The 22,837-nt window shown below is 41.8% G+C and overlaps 1 protein-coding gene across 4 annotated transcripts in view; it reads right to left on the reverse strand.

Moving 5' to 3' along the window:
- Positions 1-22,837, reverse strand: part of LOC123507026 (calsenilin-like) — a 228,853-nt gene that overhangs the window by 35,349 nt on the left and 170,667 nt on the right. Inside the window, exons 6-7 of one of the 4 annotated variants that reach the window (XM_045259525.1) lie at positions 14,593-14,676; positions 10,376-10,414 (exon numbers count right to left, since the gene is read on the reverse strand). The exons of 1 other annotated variant lie outside the window; for it this stretch is intronic. In XM_045259525.1, coding sequence (XP_045115460.1) covers positions 10,376-10,414; positions 14,593-14,676 — 123 coding nt within the window. The remainder of the gene's footprint in view (positions 1-10,375; positions 10,415-14,592; positions 14,677-22,837) is intronic. 2 more of the 4 variants (XM_045259526.1, XM_045259527.1) reach the window with 2 other exon arrangements.

Consider the following 22,837-nt stretch of genomic DNA (forward strand, 5'->3'; position numbering starts at 1 on the left):
CGATGAAAGGAGAAGAGATCAAGTTGAAGAGTCAGAGGAGAACGGGATGGAGAGGAAGAAAAGGAGGAGGAGAAGGAGGAGGAAGAGAGGAAATAGTGTGATGGTGCCTTTAGATACTGGGATTGGTGTGGGAGGAAAGGAAGGAGAAGGGTATGAAAGGGAGAGGAAAGAAGAAAGATACGGAGAAGATAGGGAAAAGGGGATGGAAAAGGTGGAAAAAAAGAGGAGCAAAATAAGGAAAGGAATGAAATGCAAGGAAAAAATAGAATAGAGAAGAATCAATAGAGAAAATGAAAATATAGAAGGATGGGAGAAAAGAAAAAGAGTGGAGATGGAGATAGAGAAGGAGATGGAGTTGAAGAAAGAGAAAGGAAAAGAATTATGAAAGGAAAGGAAAGAGAAAAAAGGAAGGAAGATAGAAATGAAAGGCGGGTCAAATAGGGCGGAAAGAGATGACAAAAAGAGAGGAAACGAAGAGAAGGAGGGAATAAAGAAAGGGTAAGAAGAGAACGATACTTACACAAGCAATCTTTATGACCTTGAAAGGCAGATTATTCAACGTGTTTTACGAGATACCTACTCTCTCTCTCTCTCTCTCTCTCTGTGTGTGTGTGTGTCTATTTCTCCTCGCCCCCCCCCTCTCTCTCTCTCTCTCTCTCTCTCTCTCTCTCTCTTTCTCGTAAGCCGCACCGTCAGGCCAGGGCTTTAAGGTTGTAAGAGTTTAATCTCATTGTCCGTGGTCTCAGTGTCATGTTATCCTCCTCCTTTTCTTTCCTTCCCTTTAGTTACTGTTTGTGCGTACATAAATTCCTTATGTAACCTCAACACCGTCTCCTTCTTCGCCTGTGTTTGTCAATCTAAGCATTTGAGTCTCTTGGTTTGTCTTGTTAATTGTCTTTTCCTTTGTTTTCTCTCGTCCATCTCATTTTTTCATCACTTGTGTTTTTCTCTCATTTCCAGGCTTGTTATTGCGTTTTTGTCTATTATTCGTTGTTGTTGGCTTGTATTTTGCTTTCCCTCTTCGCTATTTTCCTTTATTTTTTTCCCATTCTCAATCTCCGTTTTCATTTGACTTCTCTCTTTTTCAAAAAACGTGGTCTTTCATAAAAAAAAAAAAACGAATCTAAAGCTCTAAAGAAAAGAAGAGAGCTTCAAAAGATAAAGAATTAGAAACTTTTCCCCCTTAAACCTTTTTTTTGTGAATTTTTTCTCTTTTCTTCACATTAAACAATGCTTAACTTTTTAATCTCGTGACTAGTTTTACCGTCATATAATTTAGAACACAAAGATAATAAAGAAAATCATAGACAGCCAGAAGAATCAAACCCTAACATGATATAGACCAGAATTCTGAAACGCTTTGTTCTCCCACCATCATTACTTTCCAAGGGCTTCAGTTGAAGATATTTGTGCATTTAAGGGCATTTCTATGATTCTGCTAATACAATGGCAAGATTTTAGTTTATTAAAAGGAAAAAACTATCTTAGAAACCCTTCTAGTTGTCTCTGTGGTTTTGAAAAATTGCCGTGATGTGATTGGAAGGCGTTTCTCAATATGGGTGACAGATAGACACACTTCTCCACGCTAGACGATGCTCAGCTGTTTAGATCTCGATAGTATTTATTTTAGAATCGAACGCTGAAGAAGAAAAAATGACAACCAAAGCATTTAAACACGAATACTACTAATAAAAAGTTAAAAGATGCTCAAAATTTCCTGTAAGTATATTTCTGCTCCACACTATTCAATGAGACACCTGAGGAATGAAACATGGGATGAAAATAGAAGATCTCCATCTCGCAAGACGATCTGATTTTTTACATGCCTTTTTATCCCATTGGCTGACCTCAGGAGCTTCCCAGACTCTTACAAGACACTTCTGACCTCTCTTTTTGCCCTAATTCTGTAACACGCACTACTGAGAAGGGTGCCGGGGAGCTTGTAGGGGTTCAAAGGTCAAGTATTATCCAGCTGCTAAACGAGATGAGAGTTACGTTCACAAACACGAAGATGGAGCTTAAGAGAGCGCGTGACGGGCGTCCAAAAGGTTAAGTGCGTGTCGCGTAACTCTACAAGATTGTGTCCTCTTGTCGCCTCGTTTTTGTATCTGCTTTGCTGGCTCGCTGGCTCGCTCTCTCACCCTCACCCTCTCTCTCTCTCTCTCTCTCTCTCTCTCTCTCTCTCTCTCTCTCTCTCTCTCTCTCTCTCTGGTCTTTCCTTCCTACTCCATCCATCCTTTCTTCAGATTTAGTTTCAGCTTTCTCAATATTTCTTTGCATTTTTATGATTTTGCTATCCTACTTCTCTCTCTCTCTCTCTCTCTCTCTCTCTCTCTCTGCCCCCCAGCACGGTCTACAGTGCCTCCCACACAGGCCTCCCTTTAATATGTTGACGTAATATCTTAAGCCCACGTCTCCTCGCAGCCTCATGTTAATGAAGCAGACTAAAAATGGACGGAAATATTTTCCCGCCACACAGCATAAGCTAGAAAAATGTATTTCCTTGTGTCTACATCATGAATAAAAAACTACTCAAAATAATGTCTCTTTTCTCAGTGTATCTAAATCTGTTTTTTTTTCCTATATCTCTATGTATATGTGTCTCATCCTTGTGACAAATACAGTAGCTTTTTCTATTCATTTACTGTGTATGGACAAAATTGCTTTCTTACTTCACTGGATTAACAAGAGTATTTTCCTAAATCTCCAAACAATAAAGCATATTCTTATTATTTACATGCGCTCTTTGTAAATGGAATGACTTAACTACATCATCGTATAAAGAATATGAACATTTTCCAGTCTCTCCCTGTAATGCATCGAAAAACAACTATAGCTACTCCATTTCCTGCATTTTTCATCACTTCTGTAAACATTAACATCTCCTCCTGTCTTAAATGAAAACTTATTAATGAGACTTTCCTATCATTTACCACGAATAACAAATACTCCCTGCACCATTGAAGGAAATTATAAACTGAGACGAAAAAATCTTAATTATCGATAAACATAAAAAAACAACATTTACATTTCGCTTCATCACAGCCTGAATAACATCGCAGTTAAAGCAAATCCCTCCACGTAGACAAGGTAAACTACTCCATATAAATAAGTCACAATATGTCTGTAAGTAAACTAATGCAAATCCCAGCACGCAAAGAGGTCAAATTAATCTCTGTAAGTCTAGGAATAAACTAAATAGAAGCTTAATTACCGTAAAAAATACATAAAAAGTAAACCTGAACCCCTGCTAACATAACTATGAAGGAAACTATAAACTATAAAGAATAAAACTAAAGCTGAACTAAACACAGAGAATAAAATAAAGCCAAACGAAATATAAATGAAAACCAAAGCTAAACCAATATGAATAAAACGCTAAAGATTGATTTAATACAAAAAACACTAAAGCTAATTCAAATATAAAGGAAAAATTAAGGAAAGCAAAAATATAAAACCTAACCTAACCTAACCTAACCAACCCAAACCTAACTTAACTTAGCCAAATTTAACTTAACGTAACCTAACCTAACCTAACCTAACCTAACCTAACCTAACTTAACCTAACCTATCCTATAAACTTCACCTAACCCAACCCAACCTAACCTAACCTAACCTAACCCAACCCAACTTAAGTTAACCAAGCCTAACTTAACTTAACCAAATTTAACTTAACCTAACTTAACCTAACCTAATCAAACCTAACTTAACCTAACCTAACCAAACCTAACCTAATTTAACCCAACCCAACCTAACCAAACCTAACCTAACCTAAACAAACCTAATCTATCCTAAGCTCTAAACTAAACAAAGAAAAACCAACAGAACTAAAAAACAAAAAAACAAGGTCACCTAAACAAGCACAACCAAATCTCTCCTACAGTACGTCTCAACAGGCATAAACAAACACAAACAAAAGGCTGACAAACAAAAGAAAGCCACCCCCAAACACTCTCTCTCTCTCTCTCTCTCTCTCTCTCTCTCTGACTGTCGGTGGCGTTAAAGCGGAAGCTCTTGTTTTGTAGGCATTATATTCGTGTTTATGTCGTATCTATTCATTCCGAGAGGGAGGCTGTGATTTGGGTCAGTAGGTGATGGTGGTGGTGGTAGAGGAGGAGGAGGAGGAGGAGGAGGAGGAGGAGGAGGAGGAGGAGGAGGAGGAGAAGGAGGATGGGGAGAAGAAGGAGGAAGAGGGGAGGATAAGGAAGCGGAGGAGGAGGAGGCCGGACGTTCCGAGGCTAACATGACCTTGAACAGAGAGAGAGAGAGAGAGAGAGAGAGAGAGAGAGAGAGAGAGAGAGAGAGAGAGAGAGAGAGAAAGAGAGTTATTACAGCCGTAGAGAGAATAAAGGAAGCTCTCACTGATATGACCAGGCCACAATGTACATCCACACCCATAAATATATTACTTCATCACACTTTATGGCTCAGAGAGAGAGAGAGAGAGAGAGAGAGAGAGAGAGAGAGAGAGAGAGAGAGAGAGACGTGAGGGACTGGGTGGGGCTGCGCAGGAACGTCACGAGTAGGCTGAACTGGCAGAACTGCAGAAGGCTCAGTAGAGGAAGCGGGCGGGGAGAGGGAGAGCGGGAAGTAGGTAGGGAGTGGGCTGGAAGTGGTGGAGTAAATCTGGGTGGAGCTGGGCGGGGTTCGGATGGACCAGAGAAAGGGGGGAGAAGGACGTTAGAGAGAGAGAGAGAGAGAGAGAGAGAGAGAGAGAGAGAGAGAGTGGCGGTGAGGGCTGACTGAACGAAGCTAGTCAAAGGGGAGAAGTGGAGAGGGGGAAGAAGAGCTCTGTGTGGAGGGGAGGAGGAATGGTGGTGTGATGGAGGTAGGGAGGATGGGAGACGGTATGTGGAGGAGACGGCAATGTTGTAACTGATGGAGAGGGGAGGTTTGGGAGGGTGGGGAGAGGAGCTAGGGAGTGGGAAGAGGGATTTGGGAAGGGGAGGAGCGGCGGCTGTTTTGGGAGGGAAGGAGAATGGGTGGAAAATGGGGGGCTGTGAGGCAGTGAGCAGAGGAGGATGTGAGGTGCCGGGTGCAGGACAGTGGGTGAGGGGAAGGGAAGGAGCAGGGGGAGAGTTGCGCGGGGAGGAGTGAAGTGGTTGGCGAGGAGAGGCAGGGGGACAGCGGGGCGAGGCGTGAAGTAAGGCTGCGCGGGGCACCAGGATCAACATTTTGGGGCTGGAGCTCACTACACTGAGGCTGTGACCAAGAGGAGGCGACGCGGTGCTGCAGTGGCCCGCCCGCCTCGCCTTGCCTCGCCCTACCCCGCCCTGCCTCTCCCTTCTTGTCCGCCCTGCCTGTCCTGCTTTCTGCCACACTACCCAGATTGAATGAACTAATTAAATGACTCATTAGTATTAACAAAATGATGTGATCCTCTAATGGTGTTACTGTGGCTCTCCCTCCCCCTCCCCCCGCGGCTGTGACCTTGAGGGACACGCCCTGCACAGCCTTACGCACACACACACACACACACACACACACACACACACACACACACACACACACACACACACACACACACACACACACACACACACACACACACACACACACACACACACACACACACACACACACACACACACACACACACACACACACACACACACACACACACACACACACACACACACAAACATACATAATGTTGATACTCACGTCCTGGTCGTCTTCTCAAACTCTGAAAGGTCTTACAAAATATTAAGTGTAATATTATATTCACAAAGATATTCATATTAAATCACAAGTTTAATTTTCAACACAGGCAGGTTTATTACCTATCTATTTAAAAATATCACTTAATTACATGATGCTTGTTAAATATGTGCCATCCTTCATGTTACGTAGGTTGCATATACTATAATATATATATATATATATATATATATATATATATATATATATATATATATATATATATATATATATATATATATATATTCATCTCAAATGCAAGAGTGAGCAAGTACGTAGTTAAGCAAGTCTACTGTGATCCAAATGATCCACAAAAATATGGTGAGTAACTCGATACATAGTAATGAGCTTACCTCTCCACCTCAAGACTTGGACAGAAAAAGTCATGCCAAAAATACAATGCAGAGAAACTCTATAACTGCTCAAGAAAGATGGAACAAAGTACGCAGACCAACATTCCCAGACGAGTGCCGAGAGACGCAGAAAAATCGAAAACCAGAGAATTGTTGCCATTTTTAGAAATTTCATAAAAAAAGGCTGAAACACTCCCGGTGTGAAAAGCTGGTGAGGTGCAGAAGTGATCGTTCAGAGTCAAATTGCAGTGCTCGCTCGAGGAAAGCAGGAAGATGGGAGGGGGGCATAGGACGAGGAGGAAGAGGAGGAGGAGGAGGCGGAGGAAGGAGGAGGAGGAGGAGGAGGAGGAATTTAGAAGGGGAAGAGGAAGGTGAGAAAATGTATTCTGAGGGAGGAGGAATAGAGATTGTGAAAAAATCATGCATATTTAAGAGAGAATTACTGTAAAATGAATGGAAGTGTAAGGAAGACAACTAACGGGTGGCAAAGTTACTGTCTCTCGTCACCAAACGCTTGACCATTTCACTCCTCGCTTTCCGAACACAACACCGCTCGGATCCTGCTCTTGAGGCGCAATCCTTCCCTTCCTCAGCGCAGTGAAGGAGAGAAAAGATGGAACGGTGCCAGGTAAATTTACGGCCTAATTTGTATGTTTCCCAATTTATGTAATTTGCATAATCTAGTTTGTGGGGCGGCGATGTAATGAGTGTGCGTCAGAAAGATGGTGATGAGTCCCGTCGTGATGAGTAAACCAGGTCATGCCGCTCTAATGAGTAGGGGATCTTTCTACTGAATTTATTAGGTGCGGCGGAAGGCTCACGTGTCTCGAATAGCAGAGAGTGTTGACTGTTGTTACTGATTCAAGGTGATCGCGTGCTGAGGAGTGGCGGCAAAGAGAATTTAAGTCTGTTATTGTACAAGATAATGACGAGTATTGAATTTTTCAGTCTTTATAGTAACACTTTATGTTAATTTTGACATAAGTAATGAAATATGTTATAGTCTATGACGAGTTTGTTTTTTGTTATGATCTATTTTGCAATGATTTGTTGTGACGATAGAACGATTAAAAAACGTTATAGATTTGATCGACTTTATTAATTTATTTATCTATTATTTTTGGGATGTTTTTCGTAACATAATTCTTCGATGCAATTTCAATAAAAGCATAAAAGTTATTGAACAGCTTACGATGATCTCATGGCAGTCATTTTCGACATTCTACAAATCTGATAAAAGCGCACGTGAAATCTGCATGGCGCACTGGTATCACTGCAGGCCACGCATCGCCTCTCATCGTGTGGCCGGAAAAGAAGTGTTTGCCGCCACGCTCCGGACACCGCCGCCTGCTGTCGATCATTACCACGGTTACAATGTCATAAACAAATTAGAGGCAATCGCAAATCATCTCTTTTTGACTAATATTGATCCCGGCGGGAATATGACAGAAACACGACTAACTTAAGGAAAAAGAACTAAGTATGCATTAAGTGAGAATGAGTTAATGACAGACGGAGGATGTGGTGCGGCCTTCACTCCACGCCTCCCAACCACACACCAGAAACACCACGCGATGAGCTGTGACTAACTATAGATTAGCTTATGATTGACGAGGGGAAGGGTCTATATGGCGGTGTTACGTCGCTATGTGTGTAAAGTGTTGTTATAAGTGGGTGGAGATAGAGGAGGGAAGGCAGCTGTAACTCTCCCTTCCCACGCCTTCCCTTGAGTCGAGAGAGTTAGGGATGAGGGAATGGAGTTGGGTCGCGGCGGGAGTGTGGCTGGTGACTCAAGGAACAGACAGACATGCCGGGGGGCGAGCGACCGCTGCCACGCGAGACACTGAGGTGGCGGCCATACCAGGAAACTTTGGGAGGCGGAAACAAGTAAGTCTGGAAACTGTGACGTCATGCCCGAGATGCCAAAAGTCCGGCAGGCGCCTCGTCTTGAAAAGGAGGAGGAAGAGAAAGAAATAATGGAACTAAAATGCAGCCGCTATGTAATGTAGACTCAACTAGATAATTTAATGAGAAACTTTGCTACTCAAGGAATTTATAATAGCCAAAAGAATATTTATGGTAAGAATGATAATAAGAATAATGAAGATTCCAAGATCCTAAGATTACCATTGTGTGTGTGTGTGTGTGTGTGTGTGTGTGTGTGTGTGTGTGTGTGTGTGTGTGTGTGTGTGTGTGTGTGTGTGTGTGTGTGTGTGTGTGTGTGTGTGTGTGTGTGTGTGTGTGTGTGTGTGTGTGTGTGTAACTACCTACTTTATGATATTATATTATAAGATTAGCAAAGAAATTTAGCTAATACATGCAGATAATTTAACCTCCCACTGTCATGTAATTCAGTGAAGATAAGAAGAAATCATACCAATAGTAACAGCAGTAGTAATAGTAATAGTAATAGTAGTAGTAGTAATAATAATAATAATAATAATAATAATAATAATAATAATAATAATAATAATAATAATAGTAAAAGCAATGAAGCAATGATATAAATAGTAAGAACAGTAATAATAGTGATACTGATAAAATAACCAACATAACTACCTTCCAGTCAGTGTGTGTTGTGTGAAGTGTTCCAAGTGTTCCAAGATACAACTCTTCTAAACGCTATAACAAGTCAATGCACGTCTTCAGAGAGTCTATAGATGAAAAAAAAAAAAAATCTTGCTAAATATGTAAGTAAAAAATATCAAACGGCCACAAAAAATTTAACTAACAAAGAAAAATACAAACAAACCCACAAAATCACACACTCGATAGACAAAAAAAAAAAAAAAAAAAAAATAGTAATAAATGAAAAAGACAAAAAAAAAAAAAAAAATAACAAAGAAGCAATTATATGAGAAAATACAACCAGAAAAATCACATGCAGAAAAGTAAGACTACAAGAAAAAGAGAGAGAGAAAGAAAAAGAGAGCCAGACAGAGGTAATAGAAGAGTGACAGATCAAGAACAGAAAACGGAATTGAGAGAAAACGCAGTCTGCAAGATGGCCGAGCGTGGGAAACGTTAGGGAATTGAAACTAATTTGACTACAAGTTATCGGTAAGGAGTGATCAAAAATATTAAAAGATGAAGGGACGGAGGGATGGGTCATGGAGGAGGAAAGGAGGAGGAGGAGGAGGAGGAGGAGGAGGAGGAGGAGGAGGAGAAGGAGGAGGATGTGAATGAGAAAAATAATCAGGAAGTGAAAGGAGAAATAAAGAAATAAGCAAAAGAAAATGTGAGAGAATGATGAAGATGAGAAGGAAGAGAAACAAAAAGGAAGAGAAAACCAGGAGAAAAGAAAATACATTATAAAAAAGAAGGAAAGAAAAGGAATTACCAGAGAGAGAGAGAGAGAGAGAGAGAGAGAGAGAGAGAGAGAGAGAGAGAGAGAGAAACAGACAGACAAAATTTACTAGAGAACGCGAAGGTAAGGAAACAGGCAAGAGAAACAGTGAATAAAAGAGGAAGAAAGAAGAATGAGTGAGAGTGAAGATAGAAATTAATGAAATGAGTTAAAGAGAGAGAGAGAGAGAGAGAGAGAGAGAGAGAGAGAGAGAGAGAGAGAGAGAGAGAGAGAGAGAGAGAGAGAGAGAGAGAGAGAGAGAGAGAGAGAGAGAGAGAGAGAGAGAGAGAGAGAGAGAGAGAGAGAGAGAGAGAGAGAGAGAGAGAGAGAGAGAGAGAGAGAGAGAGAGAGAGAGAGAGAGAGAATTATACGATGATAAAAACAGGAAAAAAATGAAAAAATGAAATATAACAAAATGGAGGTTTAATGATTCAGGAGAAGGAGGAGGAAGAGGAGGAGGAAGAGAAGGAAGCAGAAAGAAAGAGAGAAACATTGAAAAGAGAAGAAAAGGATGATAAAGAAAAAGTTTTCAGTGTTAAGGTAATTGAACTAAAAAATAAAGAAAAATAAGAAAGAGAAGGACGAGTAAAGAATGAAGAGGAAAAAAAAGGAAAAGGAGAAGAAATGTAGAAGGCATAATGGAGAGTGAATGGAACGAGGTAAAGGAGAGGAGGAGGAGGAGGAGGAGGAGGAGGAGGAGGAGGAGGAGGAGGAGGAGGAGGAGGAGGAGGAGGAGGAGGAGGAGGAGGAGGAAGAGGAGGAGGAGGAGGTGAGGAATAGTTGAAGGGATGAAGCGCAAAGGAACACAAGGAAGGACAAACAGCAGCAGACCTTTTGGCCCTGGTGTGGCTGTTTGTGATAAGAAATAGAGAATGCTGGGAAAAAAAATGGAGAAGATGAAGGGAAGAGAAAGGAGTGTTAGTGTAAGGGAATAGCGTCAAGGGGGCCAGGGGTGCAGGGATGAGGGAGGACCTACCCCAGCGCGGGTCACCTCTTCTAGGCCGTCGTCGGCTTCCTGAAACGACCAAAACAACTCAACATAACACGTCACGAGGAAGACACACTCACACGACACCACCACCACCACCACCACCACCATCACCTGTCTCTCCCTCCCTCCATGCTGCAATGCTTCACCTCCCATGGCCCGAAGTATTTCATTATCATCCCACTGCACACCGGTTATGATCACTACACTTGCACTCACCACACACACACACACACACACACACACACACACACCAGATAAGTGTCTGAGCAGAGGCTGGAGGGGACTCGTTTCAGTGGCGGCGAGCGGCCAGAGTCAGCCGGTGCTCTGAGGGGCGGGAGGCGGAGGAGAGGAGAGGAAGCTGACGAGTATTCTTGAATGCTTGCTTCTCTCTCAGTACTGGTTCCAGAGGCCACGGAAGTGATTTGTTGCTTTATCATGGGAGTTTTTATCCACTGATAATTAAGAACCCCTGCTAAGCTATCGTTTGCTATGGAAAATGATAATAAAATCATGCCAAACTATTCCTTAATTCATGGTAACTTTAAATAATAATCTTTCTCCCACTGATAATAAAGAGTCTTTGCTAAACTATCGTCAAGAATTCACTTAAAAGTGGTTTTCCTTCACTGATAATGCAGAATAATTGTAAAAATATTGCTATAAATATAAAATAATAAAAATAAAGAAAATAAATTAAAATAATACTAGCATTCTTTTATTGACAATGTATAATTCTTGGTAAACTATCATTTACAGTCACTAGAGCATGTTGGAAGTGGTCAAGACAAGACACAGGAAAATTCAGGAAAACAGACCAATAATTTGAGTTCTGCGGATTACTAACTTTATACTGCCCAGCCCGCCTCTACAACACTGCCTTTGTGTCACTCGGAGAAACAACAGGATTGTCATGAGAAGAGGCGTACCTCCACACACGTAAATGTTAACTTTCTGTGTAAGATAAGAATAAAAGATTACTTAACTTATCTCCATACCTAATGTACAGAAAAGACTAGTGTCATGCAACCAGGAAGTTACTTACATGTCAATACGTATTTTTTATGGAAGAAACTGAAGACTAAAGGGAAACAAGTCACATAATAAACGTGTGTGTGTGTGTGTGTGTGTGTGTGTGTGTGTGTGTGTGTGTGAGAGAGAGAGAGAGAGAGAGAGAGAGAGAGAGAGAGAGAGAGAGAGAGAGAGAGAGAGAGAGAGAGAGAGAGAGAGAGAGAGAGAGAGAGAGAGAGAGAGAGAGAGAGAGAGAGAGAGAGAGAGAGAGAGAGAGAGAGAGAGTGCACTCTTCTCTCCTATTCTCAAGCCATTCACAGAATTACACGCTTCCTTTGCAAAATATAATTAATCTGTCAGGATTCAATTTGAGGCCCTGCAGGCAAGCCCTCGGGGACCTCCACTCCAACTCATTCTCTCTCTCTCTCTCTCTCTCTCTCTCTCTCTCTCTTTCTCTCAGAGAGTAAGGGCGAGGAATGTTTACTGCTACTGTTATTAAGATCAAGAAAAGAGATACTCGTGAAGGGACGCGTCTGAACTAGAAGGTCTGGGCGTGTCGGAGGCGGGAAGTGGGCGGGAAGCGGGCGGGGAGTGGGTGCGGAAGCGGGACTCCCTCTCTTTACTAAAACAACGCTAATCTCATATCACGATAAAACGATAAACCGTAATGAAAAAAAAGTTATGTTTAGTTATTTTTTTACAACAATTAAACTGATACAATAACTTGGTGTATCGTGCGTGATGGCTGCATGTTATTTGATTATTTTTTTTGTGGGGGTTAGGGAGAGCCCGCAACTACATTTTATTCCAGTTTAAAAGCACTTACGATTAATCTCCTGACGGTGCAGGGTCGGCGGGGGCTCAGGGCTCAGCGATTCAGTTCATGCAACATTACCCGCGTGACGCACCGTTTGGCAGCGCATCAAAAGTGGCGCCATCTATTAGACACTAAAAGCCAAAGTCTGATCTCGGTGCCCGCTAATTTCTCGATCTTACCTTCTCCATCTATTTATGTTTCTGTTATGCAACTTTATATTTTTCAACATTTTTTCTGTCTATATATTCATCTACTTACCGCTCTATCTATCTACCTTCTCTCTGTCTATTTACTTATCTTTCTATCAGTCTATGTGTCTACTTATTCATCTATTTCTTCGTGCTCTACTTTTACCCATCTACAGCCTTCCTCGTTCAATTTCTACCCATTAGTCTTTTCCGCTCTATTCTACGCATCTACAAACTTCCTCGTTCAATTTTACACATTTACGAACTTCTTCGCTCTAATTTCACGCATCTACAGCATTATTCGCTCTATTCCTAAGCACACACAGATTTCTTCGCTCTATTCTAATCTGCTTCGTTCTGTTCCTACGTACCCACCGCTTTCTTTGCTCTATTCTAACATTCTTCGATATATTTCTGCGCATCCACTCTTACACACAGCTTCCTCAGGCGTTCCACAAGCTATCTAATTCCACCTCTACCTATACACTCTTCTCCATTCCCCATCACAGCGTCTCACAATGCTCCCAGCCTCTCCCCAGCTCCGCCAACCCACCGCAGGTCTCCACAGCTCCCCGGGCTAATGAAAGACAAATAAGGGAATGAATCAGAAAGGCGCCAAGGACTCCACGGTGGAACTCAAAGGCACACGAACCCATAAAGGTCACCCTCTAACCCTACTCGATCCCCTTCTCCTGAGGATTGAAGGTTTCGATTAAAAAAGGGCACCCAATTTTCTGCGAAGGTGAAAAGAAAGTTAGTTTTATTATTTTTTATTTCTTTGTGGTAGTAAGTTTATTTATCTATTATTATTATTATTACTATCATATCTTATTATTTTTATTATTGTCATTTCATCTACTTTAAGGTTCTATTATTTCCATCTACGTATTGCTGGTTCAAGATTCTAAAAGTTACAGAGTTAAGATTTATCGAGGTGAAAACTTGTGGTACCTCAGTTTTTTTCCTTTTCCTTCCTTTTTTTCTCTCCTTTTCATTGCTCACTCGCTTCCTTCTTTCCTGTTTTATCAGTTCTCTCTTTTCTTTTTCTCCTATTCCCGTCAGTCCTCGACAACTTCTCCTCCAACCTCCTATTCACTTTCTCTTCTTCTTCTTCTTCTCTCTCTCTCTCTCTCTCTCAGGCAGGGCAAACAAATACAGGAAGGGTGACATTGTTAGGTGTGTAGGGGACAACTATTAATAAAGAACAACGAAGAGACAAGAGAGAGAGAGAGAGAGAGAGAGAGAGAGAGAGAGAGAGAGAGAGAGAGAGAGAGAGAGAGAGAGAGAGAGAGAGAGAGAGAGAGAGAGAGAGAGAGAGAGAGAGAGAGAGAGAGAGAGAGAGATATATACACAGTGACTTTAAACACACAAGTAAACGTACAGAGAAGTCAAACAAACTAATGAAAAGATTAAATAAAGCTTAGTAAAGTTAGTGAGAAAAATAATTAGATTAGACAAAAGTAAAAAAAATATGAACACTAAATGGAACACCTTAGAAACACACACACACACACACACACACACACACACATACACACACACACACACACACACACACACACACACACACACACACACACACACACACACACACACACACACACACACACACACACACACACACACACACACACACACACACACAGAGGACGTGGTCGTAAAGATAAGAAAAAAACAACAACAATAACAATATATTCAATGAAAGGGTTTAAATCGAATCATTGTTTGGTTGAAGTATTTCAGGTAGAGGCCCAGAGGAGGAGGAGGAGGAGGAGGAGGAGGAGGAGGGAAGGATGTATCAATATAAAAAGGAAAAAAAAAATAGGAAAAGAAAACTAATGGATAACAACGAGACAAAAACAGGAAAAGACGGAAAGGAAAAATACGGAATAGGAGGAAGAAGACTAAAGGAGGAAGACAAAAGGAGAAAAAAACACATAAATAAGAGAAAGAAAGATGTTAGAAAAACGGAAAACACAAGAAAATGAGTGACAAAAATGAAAACAACAAGAACATTTAACACAACTGAGCAGAAACAAGAAAAAATAATAACGAGTCAAAAGAGAAAACTAAGAAGAAAAACAGAATAACGAGGAGGAAGAGGAGGAGGAAAAAGGGGAGGAGGAGGAGGAGGAGGAGGAGGAGGAGGAGGAGGAGGAGGAGGAGGAGGAGGAGAAGGGCCTACGTACCGAGGACTGTGCGGCAGTGTGGTCAGTAAGCGATGAGGGACTGAGGGACACCGTGACGAGAGAGGAGACGTCCCGCTCGACGCGCTGCAAATAACCGGCCGTGAGGGACGAGGAGGAGGAGGAGGAGGAGGAGGAGGAGGAGGAGGAGGAGGAGGAAGAAGAAGAGGAGGAGGAGAAAAGGAAGAGGAAGAAGAGGAGGAGGAAGAGAAGGAGGAGGAGGAGGAGAAAAGGAGGAGGAGGGAGAGAGGAAAAGGGGGAGAGGCGAAGGAGGAGAAGGAGGAGGGTGAAAGGAAGCGGAAGAGGAAATGAAACGAATATAAAAGGAGAGGAGATGATGAGGGGAGAGAAAGATGAAAACAAGATCATGAAGAGATGGAAGAAGAAAAAGAAACTGAAATAAAAAGAGGAAGAAAAGAAACAACAGAAAGAAGAGGAGGAGAAGAAAAAGGAAAGGAGAGAAAAAAAAATCAAAAGAGAAGATGAAGCACAATGAGGAGTAGAATAAACAATGAGAAGAGAAAATGGAGGAGGAAAAGGAAGAAGAAGAGGAGAAGAATGAGAAAAAAGGGGAGGAGGAGGAAAAAGAGGAAAAGAACGAAAAGAGATGATGAAAAGAGACGAAAAGAAGAGCAAACGGAAGAGGAGAAGGAGGAGAAGGAGGAGGAGGAAAGGAAAGAACACCAAGAGAAAAATAAAAGAATGTAAAAGGAGATAAAGATGAAGATAGCAAGAGAAGATAAGAAAATAAAATCAAAATAAGAGAAGAGAAGAGAGTTGAAGGAAAATAAGACCAATACGGGAGAGAGAGAGAGAGAGAGAGAGAGAGAGAGAGAGAGAGAGAGAGAGAGAGAGAGAGAGAGAGAGAGAGAGAGAGAGAGAGAGAGAGAGAGAGAGAGAGAGAGAGAGAGAGAGAGAGAGAGAGAGAGAGAGAGAGAGAGAGAGAGAGAGAGAGAGAGAGAGAGAGAGAGAGAGAGAGAGAGAGAGAGAGAGAGAGAGAGAGAGAGAGAGAGAGAGAGAGAGAGAGAGAGAGAGAATGAAAATATGAGAAAATACTAATAAATGAAAATGCATCTTGACGAAAACTAGAGAGAGAAATGTAGTAAAAAATATGAAAGTCAGGATTTTGATGAGAAATTCGTGACACATTAGGAGAAAATAAAAAGGAAGAATAGAAAAAGAGTTAATGAAAGAGAAGAGAAGAAAAGGGAATCATTGTATTAGAGGAGGATGAAGAAGAGGATAAGGAAGAGGAGGAGGAGGAGGAGGAGGAGGAGGAGGAGGAGGAGGAGGAGGAGGAGGAGGACGAAGAGGAGGAGAGGCAGCAGCAGCATTAAGTATGAACGGGACGCCACCTTCTCGCTTGCAAAGGAAGTCCCAGAGAGAGAGAGAGAGAGAGAGAGAGAGAGAGAGAGAGAGAGAGAGAGAGAGAGAGAGAGAGAGAGAGAGAGAGACTGAGGGGAGACACTGGAGGAGGCACCGAAGAAGGCTTCCTGGTGAGGGAGCGGCGCAACTCCACTTCCCCTTCAAAGTCAGGTGGAAATAGGGAAGTGGAGACGTAGGGCAGACGAGTAGAGGCGAGTGGCGGACGGCGAGTAGAGAAACCAGTGGAGAAACGAGTGGAGACTTTATTTAGGTGGACGAGTGGAGAACGAGACGAGAGTGGAGGCCAGTGGAAATGAGGGTGGCGGAGCGAGTGGAAGCAATTTAGGTTTAGAAGAATCGAGCAGCAAAGTGGAGTTTTTCTTCTGTTTAGGTGGACAGCGAGTGATAGCGAGTGGAGATTTTATACATGTGGAGTGGAAGCGAGTTGCAGTACGTGTGGAGACTAACAGGGAGGAGCAAGTGAAGGGCAAGTTGAGGAGAGCAAAGGGCGAGTGGAAGCGAGTGGAGGAGGCGAGTGGAGGAGGCGAGTAGAGCTTTACATAAGGAAGTCAAGTATAAGCGTGTCCAGATTAACAGTGAGAATTAATGAGAGGGAAAAAAAGGATGTAAAAAAGGCAAAATAATGTTGTAGGCATCTATATCAAAATATTCTACAAACATTAAAAATAGTTCTTCAGAAATGTATAAAGCTCAAAATGGATGGCTATATCTAGTAAAATAGTAAAATAGTCTGAAGTTGTACACACACACACACACACACACACACACACACACACACACACACACACACACACACACACACACACACACAGCCTCTAATATCAATAACAATAGCAACTGCAACATTCAAAAATAAACTTGAACTGAAAGATAAACAAAACAAAGCCATGAAACTCTACAACACACCAATAAAATAAGACCAATAAAATCAGAACTAGTGAAAAAAAAAGAGAAAACACGAATATACAATCTAGACTGCCACAAAAAGCTGCGTCGGGAACATTAGGTGAAGGAAACATTAGAGGGAAACAGAGAGAGAGAGAGAGAGGATAAAAAAAACACCCAATTTTCTGACTCCTGACAAGAAAATCGCCCAGACTCGCAGCTTAGTGACCCGCTTCGCTTTGCCCCGCCTTTTCCGACCCTCCCTGCGTCGCCCTACCCTGATACAGCTTAATAAAGGAATCGGGGAAGAACAAACGGCTCCCATGACTTTGGTGTATAGTTCCTGCGTTCCTGGTGACTTGTATTAGGGGTGGAAGGGGTGGGAAGGGATGATAGGCGTGGAGACAAAGGTGGAGGTAAGAGTTGGAGGGGAGATGGGGAGGAAGAGCTGAAGGGGAGGAAGGGAAAGGGAGGAAAGTCAAAGGGGATTCAAACATATCTAGATCGACAACGTAATATCGAAAAACACGTTGGCATGTCAGATTGAATAGTTTGTTTTTGACTCTGACATGTTAGCGACGAGTTTGTGACGGTTTGATAAGTAGTAGTAGTAGTAGTAGTAGTAGTAGAAGTAGAAGTAGAAGTAGTAGTAGTAGTAGTAGTAGTAGTAGTAGTAGTAGTAGTAGTAGTAGATGTGTTCAGCTTTCTCGGCCTCCTATCCATTCTCCTCTATCAAATCTAGGCCTTTTCTCCCTTCCTCCTTGCTTTCTTCTCATCTCTCTCTCTCTCTCTCTTCTCTCTCTCTCTCTCCCCCTTCCTCTCTGCGCCATCCTCTCCGCCTCATCCTTTTCATCTTCCTTCCTTCCTCCTGGCCTCATGCCTCCATGGAGCACTGAGGCAAACACGGAGAGAGAGAGAGAGAGAGAGAGAGAGAGAGAGAGAGAGAGAGAGAGAGAGAGAGAGAGAGAGAGAGAGAGAGAGAGAGAGAGAGAGAGAGAGAGAGAGAGAGAGAGAGAGAGAGAGAGAGAGAGAGAGAGAGAGAGAGAGAGAGAGAGAGAGAGAGAGAGATATTCATATTATACTTGACAACTCTTATTTAACTTTCCAAAACTCTCTCTCTCTCTCTCTCTCTCTAAATTTTCTATTCTTTTCGCGAGTCTGAGCTGTATTTTCTCTCCGCCTGATATGACACCAAAAATTCTCGTTTCTCTTGCTCCTCTCACTGCTTGAATTCTTCCTCCATTTTCTCGCCTTTTTACTTTCGGCCACTTATTCTCACCGTATCATGACGCAAATATTCCTCTTAGTTTGTCTGGTGTTTGTAGTTTAAATATTTTCTTTTTATTTTGTTATTGTCCTTCTGTTGTCAATGTTTCTTATTTCTTCATTTTTGTTTTCGTTAGGTTTTTTTATAATTTTCATACTTCTCTGAGATATTTGTGTTTGTTAAATGTTTAAATTTCTTCATGTTTCTTCTGTTATTATTATTATTTTTTTTGTTCATCTTTTCACATTTCCTTTACTTTTTCTTTTCATTCTTTTCTAATATTTCTATCTTCTTCCAATTCCTTCTGACTTCTTTTTAACAGTTCTAGCCTTCTTTCAGTTCTCTTTATGACTCTTTTCTAATATTTTCATCTGTTTCCACTTCTTTTTTATTCTTTTCCTTTATTTTTCGTCTCACATCCATTTATGATTATTTTCTTATACTTCTCATCTTCTCCCCCTTCCCTTTTGACTCTCCTGGCGTGAGATGGAAGACAGCACCACCACCTCCATCGCAGCACATACTACACCTCATAAATCACAAAATTCCTCATAATATACGTGTTAGTGCACTGGTCAAGATTCATGTTATCATTTCATCACACTCTCTATAACTCTCACTCACCTCCTGTCTTCATTAACACCAACACCATCACCACCACATTCACTGCCATAACACACTCATCATTCTCCATAAGCACATAAGGAAAGGGAAGCTGTAGGAAGCCATCTGGACAACATCTACTTATCTATCATATTCATCTTCAAATATGTCTAATCCGGCAATAAAAACCTGATTATTCAGTCTATTTCATTCATCCACTATTGATCTGACAGCCATTCCTTTCTATTTCTTCTCTTAAATCCATCAGTATCAAACTTTAACCCATTGCTTCATGTCTTATCCTATTTACTGACACAGAGATCTTTGCTTAAGTCACACAAGTCTATTTGAGAGCCAGTTCCTTCCTATACCTTTTCAAACCCAACATTATCAAACCTAAACCCATTATTTCACGTCCTTTCTGTTTACTGACACTGAGATCTTTGCTTACTCCACCTCTCTTATATCGCAATACTACAAATCTTTATATACCTCGACGACAGCTATTCCTGAAGCCTTTTATGTTTCAGTACCCATAAACCACAGCGTCAGTACTCCTCAAGCTTGGAGACGTGAAAGGAAGGGAGATGCGATTGTGTATTTAGGTCTCTTGTGGATCTGAAAAGTAGTCTTATTGTAGGCATGTGTCTGGCAAGTGGGTGGGGTGACTAGGGCAAGATTTTCACCTTTAAGAAGGCTACAGGAGGAGGAGGAGGAGGAGGAGGAGGAGGAGGAGGAGGAGAAGGAGGAGGAGAGGGGGAGACTTGTATAGGATTAAGAAAAGATGTGGTTTTGTAGGAGTAAGTGATGGAGAAAGAAGGGTCGAGAAGAAAGAGAAAGAGGGGACAGAGAAGGAGAAAGAATAGGAAAGAGGAAAAAAAGACAGGAAAGAAGGAAAAGGAAATGAGAAGAGAAAGGTAAGGAAAAGAAAAGAGGAAAAGAAAGAGGTGAGCGGCGGCAGGAGACAAAGAGACAACTGACGGAAACTGGGACGAAAAAAAAGGACACAGAAAAGATTATTACCTGGATTTTCATTCTTGCTGAGGTGCAGATTACTGTGAGAGAGAGAGAGAGAGAGAGAGAGAGAGAGAGAGAGAGAGAGAGAGAGAAAAAATGCAAACTTTTCCTGCTTTGGCGATAAAGACTCACTTTATTTTAGAAGCTTGACATGAAGCTTAGCATAACTCCTGCTCCTTGCCTCCTTTTACCTCCTCTTCCTCTTCCTCCTCTTCCTCATTTTTTCTTCTTCTCTTCTCCGTTTCCCTGTTTTCTTTTTCTTTTGTATTTTCACACTCTTTCCTTCCGTCTTTTTTTTGTTATCACCATCCTTCAACTTTCTCTCTCTCTCTCTCTCTCTCTCTCTCTCTATTGCTAATCTTCATTTTCTAACATTTCAGTTCATTTCTTTCATATTTTGTCTTTTATAACATGATTTTTCTCCTCCTCCTCCTTGTCGTCTTTCACTTTTCTTTCTTCCTTATGAATTTACTCTCTCTCTCTCTCTCTCTCTCTCTCTCTCTCTCTCTCTCTCTCTCTCTCTCTCTCTCTCTCTCTCTCACACGTCTAGACAGGTAACCATAACACACTCAGGTATATAAAGAAAGACCCTTGATAAATATCAGAAATTCGTCTCTATTTAGCAGGTAACGTGACTCTTCCCCCTCCAGGCTGTCCTATCTCCTGCTCCAGCCGCCGCCTTGCTGTGGTGACGCACGAATATTAATAGGTATTTGATAGAACGTGATAAAAGAGCTGTGTGTATGTATGTTTGTGTTTTTAGGTGCGTGTGTTTGTGTTAAGAGTGATGTGGAGGGGTGAAGGAAGAGGAGGCGGAGGAGGAGGAGGAGGTGGAAGAGGTGGAGAGGAATGTGTTAGGGAATATGGAAGGAAATTTATGTTAAGGTATGCAATAATGATGATAGTAAATAGGAAGAAGGAAATAAAAGAGGAGGAGAAAGAAAATAAGGAATGAAAGGTAACAAAAAAGAAGGAAAAGAGAAAAATGAGAAGGAAAATAGGAAGAGAAGGAAAAGGAGGAGGAAAAGGAAATAAAAACAGAGAAGGAAAAGTAGGAAGGGAAGGAAAATAAGGAAGAAAAAAGGGAGAAAAAGGAGAAGGAAAAATAAGAAGAGAAGGAAAAGGAAAAAGAGGAAAAGAAGAAAAAGGAGAGGGAAAAATAAGAAGAGAAGGAAAATAAGGAAGAAGAAAAGGAGAAAACGGAAAAGGATAACTAGGAAGAGAAGGAAAAGGAAAAGAAGAAAAGGAGAAAAACGAGAAGGAAAATAGAAAAGAAGAAAAGGAGGAAAGAGGAGAAAAAGGAGAAGAAAAGAAAAAGGAGGAATAAGAGGAGAAAACGGAGGAGAGAAAGAGAGAGAGAGAGAGAGAGAGAAGGCGGAAGAGGAAGAGGAAGCCAGGAAAATGGATTGAAATCAACAAATTTGGGCCATTGAAACAGTTAGTCGGCGTCGGCAGCCTCGCGGGAGCCAATAACCGGGGACATTGAGGTTAAATGGCCGCCTTTTACCTCCCACAATGCCCTTCCCTCTCTGCCTGCCTCCCTGCCTCGCCTTACCTTTATCCTCTTCCCGGCCATTATCTCTCCCTTCCTTTCTCCATTAACCGTTTCCATTCTTCCTTCTCTCCTTTACTCTCTTTATCAATCTATCACTCTTTTCTTTTCTTTGTGTGTATTATTCCCTCTCATTCTTTTATTCTTATTTTTATTTATCTATTTATTTATTTATTTATGTATTTTTGTGTGTGTGTTTTCAGTCATCCTTCTCTTTTTTCCTTTCCTTATCAATCACTCTAGTTCTTTCGTGTGTGTGTGTGTGTGTGTGTGTGTGTGTGTGTGTGTGTGTTTTCATTCTTTCTTCTCCTTTTTCTTTTCCTTTTCAATCCCTCTAGTTCTTTCGAGTGTGTGTGTGTGTGTGTGTGTGTGTGTGTGTGTGTGTGTGTGTGTGTGGACAAGCACGCCTCCACCTCCTCCTCTGGCGTTCTGACTATCACAACACGCTTCCTGAAGGATGTTAAGACAAGCCTCCTCATATGAAAGGACGAGAGAAGGGCGAGTGACGGCCTGGCGTGGAGTGGCTTAATGGAGAACACGGAGAGGAGGAGTAGGAGGAGGAGGAGGAGGAGGAGTGACAGGTAAGGTGTTGAGAGTGCCCGCAGGGAGTAACATGAAGGTAATGAAGGAAGTAGAGGGACAGGAGGAGGAGGAGGAGGAGGAGGAGGAGGAGGACGAGGAGGAGAATATAAAGGTGAAAGAGAAAGGGAAGAGGATCTGGAGTGGATGGCAAGATAAGGAGACGAGAAGAAGAGAGAAGAACGTGTGAAGAATATAAAGGAGAGCAACAGTGAGAGAGAGAGAGAGAGAGAGAGAGAGAGAGAGAGAGAGAGAGAGAGAGAGAGAGAGAGAGAGAGAGTGTGCGGAGGTGAATGAAAAATGACAAAGCCTGCACTGCTTCTGTCAAATATATCTTTTGATAGTGCTATCTCTCTCTCTCTCTCTCTCTCTCTCTCTCTCTCTCTCTCCCTTATAGAAGAAAATATAGATACACGTAGTAGAGAAAAGGTTATAAAAGTTCAAATGAAGACGTTGAGGAGGAGGAGGAGGAGGAGGAGGAGGAGGAGGAGGAGGAGGAGGACGACGACGACGACGACGAGGAGGAGAAAGAGAAGGAGAACAGTATATCATACGTAAAGATTAACAATCGCATCGAAGAGACTTAAAAGATTGTCCTGACGAGAGAGAGAGAGAGAGAGAGAGAGAGAGAGAGAGAGAGAGAGAGAGAGAGAGAGAGAGAGAGAGAGAGAGAGAGAGAGAGAGAGAGAGAGAGAGAATGGATACAAAAGTTAGAAATGACTAGCTAAGCAAAATGAAACAATGAAATGTCTAATCCAATCAAAAGGAAGTCCTATTTAGTTTTCCTGACGCAGCTTTCCTCGTCCACCAATCCCCTTCTCGCCTCCCTCACCGCTCAGCCAATCACGGGGCAGTGTTGATGGCTTACCTAACGTTACCTTGCTAATTGTGTGTTTGACCTTTAGTATTTGGTATCCTTTCCTTTTCTCCTTTCTGTGATTCTATTTAAGTTTTTTTTT

The sequence above is a fragment of the Portunus trituberculatus genome, chromosome 21 (assembly GCF_017591435.1).
Source record: "Portunus trituberculatus isolate SZX2019 chromosome 21, ASM1759143v1, whole genome shotgun sequence".
Taxonomy (NCBI): Eukaryota; Metazoa; Arthropoda; class Malacostraca; order Decapoda; family Portunidae; genus Portunus; species Portunus trituberculatus.